Raw genomic sequence first — 12752 nt, 5'->3', positions numbered from 1 at the left:
GCTGGTTCGTTCAGCCATTCCTATGGGGAAAATGAATGAGGTACCGCTGGTTCGTTCAGCCATTCCTATGGGGAAAATGAATGAGGTACCGCTGGTTCGTTCAGCCATTCCTATGGGGAATAAAGGCTGAAAATAAGGTCTGAGGTTAACACAGGTTTAGGAAATCTTATACGTTTTGTTCTATGAGATAATAGCAGTCATTTAAAATGACCTTTATGAATTATGAAGCTTGTTTTGATTACATAAATGCTCCAAAATTCACAAAAAGTGACATTAGCTGTTGAAGATTATCTCATAGAACAAAACGTATAAGATCTGCTAAGCCTGTGTGTACCACATACTTTATTTTTGGCGTTTATCCAAAAACCCTCCAAAAAAAAAACATTAATTTCCCAATAGGCTTTGTCCAACGAGCCATGACGGAGTTGGTGCCTACAAAAAGACGCCATTACTATTGCTCTCCATGGGGCAGAAGTCCGTGTGTTGTTGTGATTCCGGACGGTCAGATAGCTAGCAAGAATGACAAGAAGCTGCCATGTGGGGAATCGTAGGTGGCTCGTTTCAGCTAGTTTCATCTAGTTCTTGACACCATGTCTTGTTTCGTCTGATGTCACGTCTACGCTAATAGAAAGGGTTGAGGGATGGAGAGAGATAAGGAAAGGAAGAGGTGAGAGAGAAGTAGGCCGGACTACAAACTGGAACTGATATGAACGGCAGGAAGATCTGCCCACTAGTAGGCTTGGGCGATATACCGTATCCCGGGGTATTTCCAAATGCTGACGCTATGCACGTGCTACTCCACTGCTTAAGTCTAAATATAAGAAATCTAAGATGTGTCAAATAAGTTATATCCAGCTCAGGGCTCCAGCTATGCATTTGGTTTGCTAACATGCTAGCTAAGTGGATAGATGTCAAGATCAAGCTTCTTGGTTACAGCAGAGACATTCAATCCCCTCCTGGATCAAGATCCCTGTTGCCTAAATTGTTCAGTGCCATCAATACACTAAAATTAAATAAAAAATACGATATTATTTTTGTAATAGCGCCCCTTGTGTGCATTTCCGGTAATACCATATACCGTGGTATGGTAGAGAAACGGTATGACGGTATGAACATCTGGATACCAGCCAACCCACCCACTAGTGTATATTGTTGTTGTCCCCTGTCTGTCAGATGACTGCTGGTGTTGAGATTGAGAAGGAATTGCTCTGGCCTTGATTGGCTGTCTGTGTAGCGTCTACACAGTCTGTTCTGAATGTTGGCCTAACTCTCTCTGTTATGGTTGGATGATGAAGAAACATGATTACTGGGGCAATATGATGATGATGATGATGATGATTCTAAATATTGGACTGTAACAGTGAAAATAAACATAGTACTCAATGAATACTTCCTCCTTCTGTACACTTGACTTAATTCCTCACTTTCCCATCCTCTCTTCCCTCCTCTCTATCCCCACTCTCTCTCTCTCTCTCTCTCCTCAGCACCTCCAGATGACGGTGCAGGCCCTGCAGGATGAGTTGAGGATCCAGAGAGATCTGAACCAGTTGTTCCAGCAGGACTGTAGTGGAGGGAGACCTGGAGAACCTCTGTCATATGAACCCACTGAGGAGAACTTCCACATGCTCCACGCTGAACACCAACGACAGGTCAGGTCTAGTTTCAGAAAGCTTCTCTGAATAGGAGTCCTGATCTAGGATATGTCCATATAATGTAATTCATTATGATCTAAAAAGCTAAACTGATCCTAGATCAGGGCTCCTATTCTGAGATGCTTTCTGGATATGGGCCCAGGTCTATGTTCACTTTAAATAAGATAAGAAAACTAGTTTGTCCATTAAGTTTACACAGAATGGAAATGTGTCTTTGGCGCTCTGGTTTACCGTAAAAGGATCAAAACTGATATAAAACATACACATTACACACATTGAATATTTACATGTCAGTTCATCAGAATCTTATTTAGGATTCTTTACTTTATTCAACTTCATGTTCTTCACACTATTTCATTTAATTTGGCAGAAGGCATACTTTGAATAACTTGAGGCATGCAATGTAATGGACATAAAACAGTAAAACAAGTAGAAATAACTAACTAACCTAATTTAGAAATATCACAATCATGTCATGTCATGTTTCCCCTATGGGTATGAATAAAGATAATCGAATCGAAATCCAGACTAAGTTAATTATTGGATATAAATAAGTTTGATTGAATCTAATCTCTAGGCTAACTAAGTGAATTTAGAAATAACAAAAACATGCTGAGAAGTAGCTTGGATTCAGGAGTTGACATTTATTGAAAGGAGGTGTGTTGTGTTCTCCCATTAAATTGATTGAAATGAATCTTACCTACATTTACGTCATTTAGCAGACGCTCTTATCCAGAGCGACTTACAGTTAGTGCATACATTATTCTTTTTTTTCTTTTTCATACTGGCCCCCCATGGGAATCGAACCCACAACCCTGGCGTTGCAAACGCCATGCTCTACCAACTGAGCTACCTCCCTGCTGGCCATTCCCTCCCCTACCCTGGACGACGCTGGGCCAATTGTGCGCCGCCCCATTGGTCTCCCGGTTGCGGCCGGCTACAGCAGAGCCTGGATTCGAACCAGGATCTCTAGTGGCACAGCTAGCACTGCGATGCAGTGCCTTAGACCACTGCGCCACTCGGGAGGTTATCACCAATGATACATCTCTTCCTGAATTGATAAATTCAGTTCAGAAACAGGACATACCACTCCTAATCTATATCCATACAAACACAGAGGGTATATCTGGTACCTTACATTTACTGATTTGCCATCTTTCTTTTAATATCTGGTTCTATATTGCCAGCCATGTACACTTAATGTCTATTAAAAAAACATAACCTTGATAGAAATGAAGAGGTAGGACCATTTTAAGACTATTTCAGACTTCTGTAGGACTCATAGTACAGATGTAATCACACAGTTTGTAATCTCAATTACTGAAATTAAACCAATAGCTAGCCAAGTCAAGAGGACAAAATCAAACAAGTATCTGAAAACAGAGTATTAAGAACTGTCCAACTTGAGCCTTGGTCCTGGCTGCCCATACATTTATGCGATTAGTAGCCAAAACATGATCACCAGAGCCACAAATAGAAAGAGTTGAGACAGGAACTGTTCATCCATGTGCTGGGGGGTCCCAGGGGCAGCTGGGGGTGGTCTTCCATCGTTGATGTTAAAAGCTGTAGCGAAAATTCCAAATGGAAAGGCACCAATGCCAAAAGACATCTGGAATCCTCCATCTCCAAAACCGAACCCCTGAAATCCACCACGATTTTCAGGCTCTGGCCTCTGTCCTTGTGGTCGAGGAGGCGTTCGCTCCCGTGGGTCCTGCTGGCCTGTGCTTCCCCTGCCATATAGTGGGATGACTTTGTCTTGACTGATGCCTGCCTTGCACACTGGACACACCTGTCTGTTAGGTCTGGTCTCCAACCACTGATGTAAACACGGCCAACAAAAGAGATGCCCACATAGACTGATCACCGCATCCTTGGAAGTGTCCAGGCAGATGTTACATTCGAAGGTGCTGTCCTGATTGCCACCCTCCCCAGCAGTCGAGCTGTTGGGGTTCTCAGTGGCGGTCGAGACAGCGGCTGGTGGAGGTGCAGCGCTAGCCATTGTTTCCACAGATCAGGAGATAGAGTGGGGTGATCTATCTAGCCGTCCCCCTTGCCTCCTTGCGTTCATCAAACAAATCCTCGTTGTCGTGGGTAGAGATATCTAGGTAGAAAGCCACCTATTCTGTCAAGTTGCCAAGTTAAATTCAAGTTTCAGCTGATAGCATCACTGTAGTTTGTATCCAGAAGTTGTTTGATGATTACTTGTGATCAGCTGGCCGTGTTCGAGAGCACCTCTAGGACACAGAGATTAATACAATTTTATTGAATTCAATCTAACTTCTAGGCCAAGGAAAATACAGTTTGGTTGAATTGAGTTGAATTCTATTGATTGCAACCTCCAGGCCAAAGAGTTGTTCCTCCTGAGGAAGACCCTGGAGGAGATGGAGTTGAGGATAGACAGTCAGAAACAGACCCTGGGGGCCAGAGACCAGTCTATCAAGAAACTACTGGAGATGCTGCAGAGCAAAGGTATGGTGGGGATCACACACACACACACACACACACACACACACACACACTCTCTTAAAACCATCACTATGGTGTGTATTCCAGGTCTGTCAGCCAAGGCCTCAGAGGAGGACCATGAGAGGACCAGGAGACTGGCTGAGGCTGAGATGCACATCCACCACCTAGACAGTCTACTGGAACAGAAAGACAAGGAGACCAACGCCCTACGAGAGGTGAGGGTGTGGGGGAGAGAGGGAGAGAAGGAGAGGGGAAGAGAGAGAAACGGAGGAGGGGAGGGGAAAGAATTCAATCACTCCATGGTTGTTACAGAGTTCCTTCAGAGTGTCATCATGTGCAGGTCACTCTCATGTAAACATCCCACTGTTACCACAGAACCCCACAGATAACTTCATTAATTACAACTCTACTTCAAGAGCCCTTACAAATGCAACACACTCAAACCTGGGAGCCCCTAGTCAAACTCTAAAGGAATATCCCCCTGCCCGAATCAACCATTAGTGTAAAATACCACCCATTTACTATACACAGACCTTGCCTTGCCAGAATACCACCCCTTTACTATACACAGACCTTGCCTTGCCAAAATACCACCCCTTTACTATACACAGACCTTGCCTTGCCAAAATACCACCCCTTTACTATACACAGACCTTGCCTTGCCAGAATACCACCCCTTTACTATACACAGACCTTGCCTTGCCAAAAATACCACCCCCTTTACTATACACAGACCTTGCCTTGCCAGAATACCACCCCTTTACTATACACAGACCTTGCCTTGCCAAAATACCACCCCTTTACTATACACAGACCTTGCCTTGCCAGAATACCACCCCTTTACTATACACAGACCTTGCCTTGCCAGAATACCACCCCTTTACTATACACAGACCTTGCCTTGCCAAAATACCACCCCTTTACTGTACACAGACCTTGCCTTGCCAGAATACCACCCCTTTACTATACACAGACCATGCCTTGCCAGAATACCACCCCTTTACTATACACAGACCTTGCCTTGCCAGAACGACAGCAGAGGAGAGAGATAGAGGAGGAGGACAGAGAGTCAGTCTGATCAGCATTCAGACCCACACTCTGACAGGTCGGGAATCTCTTCATTCTCTTGTTCTGTATTCTGGTCAGGCAGTAGCACAGACACCTGTTAACCTCCTCCAGCCTCAGAGCAACTGTAGGACCACTCTGACATCTAGTGGGGAGAGGAGGAACTGTACCAGGTTCACAGCCACGCCAGTGTTTCATAACAGCTTTGGTTATGTCTCGAGAATTAATCCACACAGTGCAAATTAAGTATACCCCTGCTAAATAAACGTGATGTACCACAGTGATGAAAGGGGGGCATGGGTGAAAAAGTTTGGGAAGCTGAGAAAAAGTATTTGTCTTTGTCTTCATGACTGTATTGACCAGACAAGATGCCATGCTGTGAGCCCAGAGCAGCCCTCATTCCACCCTCTGCTAACCATAACCTTTAGGTGATAAAGCTGACCTTACCAGTGTCCAGGGGCAGTCAACACTGCCTAAAGCCCAGGGTTAACCATACCTTTTAGGGATACATACTGACCTTAAACATGATCAGTTTCCAGATGCAGTCTACTCTGGCTACAGCCCAGTTCTAACCATAACCTTTGTATGAAAACTCAATACAGACTGACCTCAAATCAGTGTCTAGAGGCATTCAACTCTGTGTGCCACAGATGTGTTGCCTAGGGGCGCCTCATACACAAGGACAAGGACAGCCCTATCATCTATCCCATAATAACACTGCTTTAGTTCCAGTAGGAATGACTCATCTCCACTGAACCATATTGTTCATGAGAGAGAGAGAGAGAGAGAGAGAGAGAGAGAGAGAGAAAGGAGGAGCAGGGAAAGAAGATGTGGTGGGGAAGAAAGCCAGGGATGGAGGGAGAGAGGGGGGATGGAGGGATGGAGGGGGGATGGAGGAGGGAGAGAGGGAGAGAGGGGGGATGGAGGGAGGGAGAGAGAGAGGGGGATGGAGGGATGGAGGGAGAGAGGGGGGATGGAGGGATGGAGGGAGAGAGGGGGATGGAGGGATGGAGGGAGAGAGGGGGGATGGAGGGAGGGAGGGGGGGATGGAGGGAGAGAGGGGGGATGGAGGGAGGGAGGGAGGGAGAGCGGGGGGATGGAGGGAGGGAGAGAGAGAGCGTTGAGTTAGAGGAGAGCAATAGAGAAAGGGGGAGAGAGGGAGGGAAGGAAACTGTCAGGGAGAGAGAGAGAGACGTTAAATTCTACAACCACCTAAAAGGAAGCGATCCCCAAACCTTCCATAACAAAGACATCACCTACAGAGAGATGAACCTGGAGAAGAGCCCCCTAAGCAAGCTGGTCCTGGGGCTATGTTCACAAACACAAACAGACCCCACAGAGCCCCAGGACACAACAACAACAACACAACTAGACCCAACCAAATCATGAGAAAACAGAAAAGAGAATTACTTGACACATTGGAAATAATTTACCAAAAAACAGAGCAAACTAGAATGGTATTTGGCCCTAAACAGAGAGTACACAGTGGCAGAATACCTGACCACTGTAATGACCCAAACTTAAGGAAAGCTTTGACTATGTACAGACTCTGTGAGCATAGCCTTGCTATTGAGAAAGGCCGCCGTAGGCAGACCTGGCTCTCAAGAGAAGACAGGCTATGAGCACACTGTCCACAAAATGAGGTGGAAACTGAGCTGCACTTCCTAACCTCCTGCCAAATGTATGACCATATTATAGACACATATTTCCCTCAGATTACAGAGATACACAAATAATTAAAAAACAAACCCAATTTTGATAAACTCCCATATCTATTGGGTGAAATTCACAGTGTGCCATCACAGCAGCAATATGTGTGACCTGTTGCCACAAGAAAAGGGCAACCAGTGAAGAACAAACACCATTGTAAACACAATCCATATTTATGTTTATTTATTTTCCCTTTTGTACTTTAACTATTTGCACATAATATGACATTTGAAATGTCTTTATTATTTTGGAACTTTTGTGAGTGTAATGTTTACTGTACATTTTTATTGTTTATTTCACTTTTGTTTATTATCTACTTCACTTGCTTTGGCAATGTTAACATACAGCGGGTAGAACAAGTATTTGATACACTGCCGATTCTGCAGGTTTTCTCTACTTACAAAGCATGTAGAGGTCTGTAATTTTTGTCATAGGTACACTTCAACTGTGAGAGACGGAATCTATAACAAAAATCCAGAAAATCACATTGTATGATTTTTAAGTAATTAATTTGCATTTTATTGCATGACATAAGTATTTGATCACCTACCAACCAGTAAGAATTCCGGCTCTCACAGACCTGTTAGTTTTTCTTTAAGAAGCCCTCCTATTCTCCACTCATTACCTGTATTAACTGCACCTGTTTGAACTTGTTACCTGTATAAAAGACACCTGTTCACACACTCAATCAAACAGACTCCAACCTCTCCACAATGGCCAAGACCAGAGAGCATTGGATGGGTAGAACAAACATTTCCACATGATTTGACATGGACACATCCACATGTCACAGAGAGTCTATTTTTTGTTAATGTGAGAAAAGTCATCCATGGGAGTCTGTGTGTGTGTCTATGATGTGAATGTGTGTGTGTCCATACCTTTGCAGTCGTCGTGTGTGTGCACTAGACAGTCCATTTCCACCACTGCCCCCAGCGTCAGAAGCTCTCTCCTTTGTTAGCCATGTCTTCTCCACTAGAGAGGCTGCCTTAGTTCTGTTTGTAGGACGCTCAGTACAACTCCCATTCTCCAATTCTATCTTTTAAACAGGACCACTGATGCATACACACTTAGGCAGCCACCATCATTCACAGGACAGGAGCAAGGCAACTTGACTTAGATTTCTCTCTCTCTCTCTCTCTCTCTCTCTCTCTCTCTCTCTCTCTCTCTCTCTCTCTCTCTCTCTCTCTCTCTCTCTCTCTCTCTCTCTCTCTCTCTCTCTCTCTCTCTCTCTCTTCAGTCCCCCCTCTCTCTCTCTCTTCAGTCCCCCTCTCTCTCTCTCTCTCTCTCTCTCTCTAACATCACAACTGGTTCAGAGACAGAGACAGTACACTAGTGAAGGGCAGACACATTAAGAGTCTAGATTACCATTAGGAAGGCTAGCTTTAGTGGTTTTAGCATAAAACGCTAGTGGAAGCGTTTGAGTGTTGTAGGTTAAAGGAGTAGAGCGCTGTTAGCTTTCTGCTTTGAACGTTAGCTCTGAGAACACTATTAGCGTTAGCTTTGAAGCCGACTCTCCATTGACTTGTGAGGATGTGGGATGGTGGAATGGACCCGACGGTGCTAGCCAGAATTATCACGGCTAGGGAAAGACACTTCATCCCTATAGCTCCTGCTGGCCATGACCAACACACAGTCTTCTGTCCTGCTGGTCATGATGGCAGTCACCATGCTGTTGTGTTCTCTCCTCGGGGTGTTAACCACCACCATGCTGCTGTCTACCCTGTCTCTCCTCAGGAGCTGCACCGACGGAGCTATGAAGGAGCCCCTGAATCAGCCAAGACCAAGGCCCTGCAGACCGTCATCGAGATGAAGGTGAGAGATAGAGAGAGAGAGAGAGAGAGAGAGAGAGAGAGAGAGAGAGAGAGAGAGAGAGAGAGAGAGAGAGAGAGAGAGAGAGAGAGAGAGTTTATGCTCATGTTTCACATAGAATGCCAAAGTGAGACCGTCATCAAGACCGTCATCAAGATGAAGGTGTGTGTGTGTTGTGTGTGTGTTTGTCCAAGCTTGTGTGTGTGGTGAGAGGTTGACTTCCTGTAGAATGTGAGAAACTGTAATAATACAATGTGAGTCATATGAGATAACTAACATAGACACACAGACAACACCTTGACTAAGAAGTGTTGCCACCTGTACACACCTGTACACACACACACACACACACACGACTAAGATGTGTTGACTGTGATCAGTCAACATCAAACAGGCCTCACCTCCTCCTTGTTCCCATCCTCTGTTTCTCCACCTCTATATTTATCCCTCTGGTTCTCCACCTCTATAGTTATCCCTCTGGTTCTCCACCTCTATATTTATCCCTCTGGTTCTCCACCTCTATATTTAACCCTCTGGTTCTCCACCTCTATAGTTATCCCTCTGGTTCTCCTCCTCTATAGTTATCCCCCTGGTTCTCCACCTCTATAGTTATCCCTCTGGTTCTCCACCTCTATAGTTATCCCTCTGGTTCTCCACCTCTATATTTAACCCTCTGGTTCTCCACCTCTATAGTTATCCCTCTGGTTCTCCTCCTCTATAGTTATCCCCCTGGTTCTCCACCTCTATAGTTATCCCTCTGGTTCTCCACCTCTATAGTTATCCCTCTGGTTCTCCACCTCTATATTTATCCCTCTGGTTCTCCACCTCTATAGTTATCCCTCTGGTTCTCCACCTCTATAGTTATCCCTCTGGTTCTCCACCTCTATAGTTATCCCTCTGGTTCTCCACCTCTATAGTTATCCCTCTGGTTCTCCACCTCTATATTTAACCCTCTGGTTCTCCACCTCTATATTTAACCCTCTGGTTCTCCACCTCTATATTTAACCCTCTGGTTCTCCACCTCTATATTTATCCCTCTGGTTCTCCACCTCTATAGTTATCCCTCTGGTTCTCCACCTCTATAGTTATCCCTCTGGTTCTCCACCTCTATATTTAACCCTCTGTTTCTCCACCTCTATATGTATCCCTCTGGTTCTCCACCTCTATAGTTATCCCTCTGGTTCTCCACCTCTATATTTATCCTGCTTCCTTTCTTCCATACCCTCACATCTGCTCTTTAAACTTGACCCTTTTGCACCTTTGATACACTCCATCTTTCTACGGAGAGACCTGGAGGGATAAGAAGGTGTCATATTTGTCACATGCGCTGAATACAACAGGTGTAGACTTTACCGTGAAACGCATACTTACGAGCCCTTTCCCAACAATGCAGAGTTAAAAAGTACGAAAAATTTGCAAAAAATGAAATAGTAACATAATAAAATAACGATAATGGTGAGTGTGTGCATGCTAGTGTGTTTTAACCTCCTCTCCCCCCATGTCCCGAATGTTGAGAGACGGGTCAGACCAAGGTGCAGCGTGGTGTCCGAACATGTTTATTACACTGAATACACACTGACAAAACAACAAAAGTCAACGAAACATGACGTCGGAAGGCTATACACAAACAAGCCAAACTCACCGAAACACAAACAAGATCCCACAACCCAGGCAGGAAAACTGGCTGCCTAAGTATGATCCCCAATCAGAGACAACGAGCGACAGCTGCCTCTGATTGGGAATCACACCCGGCCAAACATAGAAATATAAATACTAGACTCTAAACATAGAATCTAAACAGAAGACTCACACCCTGACCCAACCAACAAGAGTTCTCTCCATCAGGGCGTGACACCCCGTCCCAGGACTCTAAGATCCAGTCTCTGGAGAGTGGTCTGAGGAACATGGAGGAAGTGTGTGTGTGTGTCTAACTGTGTGTGTGTTCTCCTGTGGTAGGACTCTAAGGTCCAGTCTCTGGAGCGTGGTCTGAGGGACCTGGAGGAGGAGATTCAGATGTTGAAGTCTAACGGGGCTCTGAGTACTGAGGAGAGAGAGGAGGAGGTGAAACAGATGGAGGTCTACAGATCACACACCAAGTTCATGAAGAACAAGGTAACAACAGATCACCACAAACTACAGTCGACATAGTACAGTACACAGGGCTGTTTAAAGAGCATGTTGATTATCATTCACCTTCTGTGACTGATGGATCTGGCCTTCAGTTTTCTATGTTTTCCATTTGAACCAGCACCCTGCTCTCTACACTAGAGGCAAGCATGTGTTCATGTATTATTGTGTTCTTGTTACCAATGATTGACTGCTTTTGGAAACTTTTCCAAGGTTATATTGAAAATACCATATTGTATTTGTAAGGCGTGTGTGATGATCAGCGAACCAGACATACAGCATGCAAGGTGGTTGTTGATTGGCTGTCCAAAGCTGGTTGCTGATTGGCCCCGTGCTGCCTACATCGTGGCTCCTGATTGGTGGTGGTGCTTATCGTCCTGGTAACAGCCAGGGAACTGACTCTCCTGACAGGTAGAGCAGCTGAAGGAGGAGCTATCTCAGAGAGAGGTCCAGGGGGAGGAGCTTAAGCAGAAGGCTGCCGACCTGCAGCAGGAGGTGTCTGCAGTAAGGAAGAACTTCACCACACAGTGCTCTCTCTCTCTCTTTAACCTGTGAACTCTGACCTTTAACCTCTTAGATCCCTTCTGACCTCCACAACACAGCAGCTTTGCCTTACTGACCCTCACTAAAGAGAATACCCACGTGACCGGTATGAGAGGAAAACCCACTATTATGCTAGAGAAACGTGAGAGTGACGTGAGAGAAACCCAGAATGTTCACTATTAGAAAAATCTATCAATTCTCAATGAGAGAAATATATAGATCATTCACCTCGAGAGAAACCCACATAATTGTTGTCTGCAGAGCTTGGACTGCCTCTGGTCCAGCTACTTATTTAGTTATAGCACTGCCAGAATGAGTAAGACCTGGGACAGTTGTTTTACAGTGTTATTGAGACTGTATTATACAGTTACATATTATATACAGTATAATCATAGCTTAATAATGTTGTTTAGGCTGCTGTTCCAAGTCCATATTAATTACTATAATGTTATCTATCATTTAGACTGCTGTTCCTAGTCCATATTAATTACTATAATGTTATCTATCATTTAGACTGCTGTTCCTAGTCCATATGAATCACTATAATGTTATCTATCATTTAGACTGCTGTTCCAAGTCCATATTAATTACTATAATGTTATCTATCATTTAGACTGCTGTTCCTAGTCCATATGAATCACTATAATGTTATCTATCATTTAGACTGCTGTTCCAAGTCCATATGAATCACTATAATGTTATCTATCATTTAGACTGCTGTTCCTAGTCCATATGAATCACTATAATGTTATCTATCATTTAGACTGCTGTTCCAAGTCCATATGAATCACTATAATGTTATCTATTGTAAGAGAGCAAAGAAGAACAGATAACATTTTCCAACCCTGAAATGAGAAACTTCCCTCTAAGAAACTTCAAAAGAAGCTGTGGGATGACGTTTCCTTTTGATTTGCAGAGAAGACACGTTTAAAAGAAACACCAGGAGCCCTTAGGACAGTATGATCGATGTTTGTGTGTCTTGACAGTGTATGGAAAGAGTTTGGAAGCCAACAACAAGGCAGCATGATGAAACACTTGACTGTATCAATCTTATCAGTCCAGACACAGTGTTAATACAAAGGCAGATTCTGTGGGCGGCTGCCCTGTAAGATGCATTCACTGGGTCTCTATCCAGGTCAGGGACGCAGAGCTGCCCAGTGCTGCACTGAGAGGTTTGGCATCACGCTAGACTCTCTGGGACACGTTTATCTTTCCTCTCTGTTCTTATCCTTTCTTTCTCCTTTCTCTCTTTCTAGTTCCCTGCGCTGGTTGGAGTAGAGCTGTGAACACTAACAACCACGGCACCATGTTTATGGCTTCTAGTATCTCTCTCTCTCTCTCTCTCTCTCTCTCTCTCTCCCATCTCTCTCTCTCTCTTGG

The 12752-nt window shown here is 44.5% G+C and overlaps 2 protein-coding genes across 10 annotated transcripts in view; one reads left to right on the top strand and one right to left on the bottom strand.

Moving 5' to 3' along the window:
• Nucleotides 1-1191: 1191 nt before the first annotated feature.
• Nucleotides 1192-12752, top strand: part of LOC121570285 (ELKS/Rab6-interacting/CAST family member 1-like) — a 377938-nt gene continuing 366377 nt past the window's right edge. For 6 of the 9 annotated variants that reach the window (XM_045222183.1, XM_045222182.1, XM_045222181.1 and 3 more), the window contains exons 1-6: nucleotides 1192-1649; nucleotides 3995-4121; nucleotides 4206-4333; nucleotides 8628-8705; nucleotides 10659-10814; nucleotides 11241-11333. In XM_045222183.1, the coding sequence (XP_045078118.1) occupies nucleotides 1383-1649; nucleotides 3995-4121; nucleotides 4206-4333; nucleotides 8628-8705; nucleotides 10659-10814; nucleotides 11241-11333 (849 nt within the window). In that variant the 5' untranslated portion in view covers nucleotides 1192-1382. The remainder of the gene's footprint in view (nucleotides 1650-3994; nucleotides 4122-4205; nucleotides 4334-8627; nucleotides 8706-10658; nucleotides 10815-11240; nucleotides 11334-12752) is intronic. The other 3 variants (XM_045222185.1, XM_045222184.1, XM_045222188.1) reach the window with 1 other exon arrangement.
• LOC121569972 (E3 ubiquitin-protein ligase RNF185-like) lies at nucleotides 2612-3858 on the bottom strand. The gene has a single exon (XM_041881367.2). It carries the CDS (start codon nucleotides 3649-3651, stop codon nucleotides 3085-3087), a length of 567 nt encoding a protein of 188 aa, XP_041737301.1. The 5' UTR covers nucleotides 3652-3858; the 3' UTR covers nucleotides 2612-3084.

Source organism: Coregonus clupeaformis, chromosome 8 (assembly GCF_020615455.1).
Source record: "Coregonus clupeaformis isolate EN_2021a chromosome 8, ASM2061545v1, whole genome shotgun sequence".
In the NCBI taxonomy this organism is placed as follows: Eukaryota; Metazoa; Chordata; class Actinopteri; order Salmoniformes; family Salmonidae; genus Coregonus; species Coregonus clupeaformis.
This window is presented reverse-complemented; position numbering and strand designations above follow the sequence as displayed.

What these genes read in the sequence shown, in the direction of transcription:
- LOC121569972 (XM_041881367.2), bottom strand. Translation starts at nt 3,651, where the DNA reads ATGGCTAGCGCTGCACCTCCACCAGCCGCTGTCTCGACCGCCACTGAG.